This window comes from Sinocyclocheilus anshuiensis, unplaced genomic scaffold (assembly GCF_001515605.1).
Source record: "Sinocyclocheilus anshuiensis isolate Anshui unplaced genomic scaffold, SAMN03320099.WGS_v1.1 scaffold2237, whole genome shotgun sequence".
In the NCBI taxonomy this organism is placed as follows: domain Eukaryota; kingdom Metazoa; phylum Chordata; class Actinopteri; order Cypriniformes; family Cyprinidae; genus Sinocyclocheilus; species Sinocyclocheilus anshuiensis.
In genome coordinates this window covers 109,455-112,135 of record NW_015551304.1, presented here as the reverse complement: position 1 = coordinate 112,135, position 2,681 = coordinate 109,455, and the positions used below count along the sequence as shown (strand labels likewise).

At 40.1% G+C, this 2,681-nt stretch overlaps 1 protein-coding gene across 1 annotated transcript in view; it reads left to right on the top strand.

Annotated features, from left to right (window-relative positions):
• The first annotated feature begins 391 nt into the window (after positions 1–391).
• LOC107663464 (NAD(P) transhydrogenase, mitochondrial-like) overlaps positions 392–2,681 on the top strand; it is a 27,179-nt gene continuing 24,889 nt past the window's right edge. Inside the window, exons 1-2 of the mRNA XM_016453707.1 lie at positions 392–619; positions 1,771–2,000. Coding sequence (XP_016309193.1) covers positions 517–619; positions 1,771–2,000 — 333 coding nt within the window. The 5' untranslated portion in view covers positions 392–516. The remainder of the gene's footprint in view (positions 620–1,770; positions 2,001–2,681) is intronic.

Sequence of the window (2,681 nt, the reverse complement as noted above, 5' to 3'; positions counted from 1 at the left end):
TTTGGACTCTCATTCTGACGGCACCCATTCACTGCAGAGCATCCATTGCTGAGACACGGATGCAATGCTACATTTCTACAAATCTGTTCCCATGAAGAAAAAAAACTCATCTACATTTTGGATTTTCAGTGATGAGATCCAGGTTATGATGGAGGTCAGCAGAGTCATGAGAGAGATCTGTGTTTGACTGGATAAAGCAGTGTATTTTTATTCTGGGAATGTTTATTGTTTATACTTAACAAAGATTATTTTATTATTATATAGAGACAAATATATGCATGTAAGGATCTGTGCAGTGTGTGTGTGTGAGAGAGAGTGTGTGAGTGTGTGTGTGTGTGAGAGAGAGTGTGTGTTTCCCTGTTCTCTCGTCACTGGTCAGTGATCTCGCGTTGCGGTCCGAGAGTGGCAGGTGTCTTCGCCGCTGCTGGAACATGCGTGTCTGTGTCTGACAGCGAGTGTGTGTGTGTGTGTGTGTGTGGTTGAGACTGTGTGTTTTGTTCCTCAGACGTCTGAGACATGGCGTGTCTGCTGCGCTGCGTGACGTGCTGCTCTGTGCAGCGGCCGGGGAGACGATTCTTCCAGACCTTCCCTGTTCTATATGATCAACAGGCTCTTAAAGGTGAGACGGGCTCCTCCGATCTATAACTCGGTTCATGTGAGGTCAAACTACAGCAGGAGCTCTCAGAGAGTTTCTTATTTTCAGCTGAAAGTGTTGAGCGGTGTATCACATGTGACTGGATCTTTCTGTGGGGAGATAAGTGAGGTCATTTAAAGGTGAAATCGAGATGATCTTTCGCTCTCAATGTCCTCGTGAAGTGTCCTTATCATTACATGTCACTTCCCTTTAGCTTATGCATGTGCGACTCCACTGGATCTCTGCCAATGAGCTTCTAATAATGTCTGCTGCCTCGCTCTGATTGGATGCTGTGATGCCAATTATGGAGAGAAATGTGTTAGCTGATCCGCCGTGACGCTGAGCAGCCCTGAACGCCGCCCGTCTGTGTGTGTACTCAATGTTCCCACTGTTGCATTATGAAATAGATGGTAAAACCTGGAAAAGAGCATTGTGGGATTCACACACTTCACTGAAAACCATGGAAGCTTATTTCCACCACAGAATAAAAAGAAATAAAAAAGTAGGCGTAATTGCAACGTTTTTTCTCACAATTCTGAGTTTATCGCAGTTTTGAGTTGTTCAATTCTGAGTTTATTGCAATTCTTAATGCATAACTTGCAGTTCTGAGTTTAATCACAATTCTGAATGCATCTCAGGATTCTAAGTTCAGATTTAGCAATTTTGAGTTTATCGCAATTACAAGTTCATATCTAGCAATTCTGAGTTTATATCTTGCAGTTTAGACTGAATGTGAGATATAAACTCAGAATTACAAAGGAAAAAAGACAGAATTGTGAGAAAAAAAAAAATCTTTAAAATGTTTTTTGTAATATGCTTCCATTGAAAACAGCTTCGCAGAGCTTCTGAGTAATTTATCTTTTTAAAAATGTTTTCATATAAACTTATGGTTAGGGTTTAGGTTTGAGTTAGTCTATAGTAATTCTAAGTAGATTTCTACATTTTCTGAAAATAACGTGAGTGATATTTGACATCAAAACGCACACTGCAATGCTAGTTGTGGGTGGTTTCCAAGGAGTTGCTATGTGGTTGCCATGGTGTTGTTTTTAGCACATTAGGTGGTTGCTATGCAGTTGCTAGGGTGTTCTGGGATGTTCCTACTGTAGGTGTTTTCCTCCTGTCTGTGTGTGTGTCAGGTGTGCGATATAAAGACGTGCTGGTGGGCATTCCTAAAGAGATCTATCAGAATGAGCGGCGGGTGGCCGTGTCGCCCGCGGGTGTGGAGATGCTGGTCAGACAGGGCTTCAGGGTGCAGGTGGAATCCAGCGCCGGACGCGAAGCTAAGTTCTCTGACGATCAGTACCAGGCCGCCGGAGCCCAGATCACCGACACCAAGGGAGCGTTTGGATCAGATCTGGTCCTGAAGGTGAGAATCGTGTCTGTTTAACCCCTTAACTGTCACCCCCCATTTTTCCATCTATCCAAACTTAAATTGTTGTAATTTATGAACACTTTGGAATACAGACCTAAGGTTGGTCTCTTTTTAAAGAAGAAAATCAGCAGATTGTTGCAAAAGTGTTTCAAAAGATTAAAAAAAAAAAAAATTAAAGTATCAAAAATTATAGAAATTAAAATTTACTGTAAAGGAAATGCACTATACTAATTTTATTTTAAATATAGTAAATATTTTACATAGCAGATTTTACTCTAAAATTAAAGCCTTATGTCTAAATAAGTTATGTTCCAAATTTGAAGTTGATATGAAAAAAAATTGAGGTTCCTGTGAGATTTTATTTAGGGCGTTATACCACAAACATTTTTCTGTCACAAATGTCTAGATTTCTCTGTAAATATTACTTCTATCTCAAAATAACCACCAAATATGGAATCCTGAGAATCAGACCTTTCCAATGATATGTTTTTTGTCAAGATTATAAAAAGGTTTGATTCTAAAAGACCGTAATGCATTTTGTAATATGACACTTGACACCGCCCACTAAGGGGGAGGAGACCGCTAAAAGATTTTAAAGTACCATTTCCATGGGAATGCAATGTCCGATTTCAAAATGGGTTTCACAGGATGAATCTTGGGCTTCTAAGCTTTCAA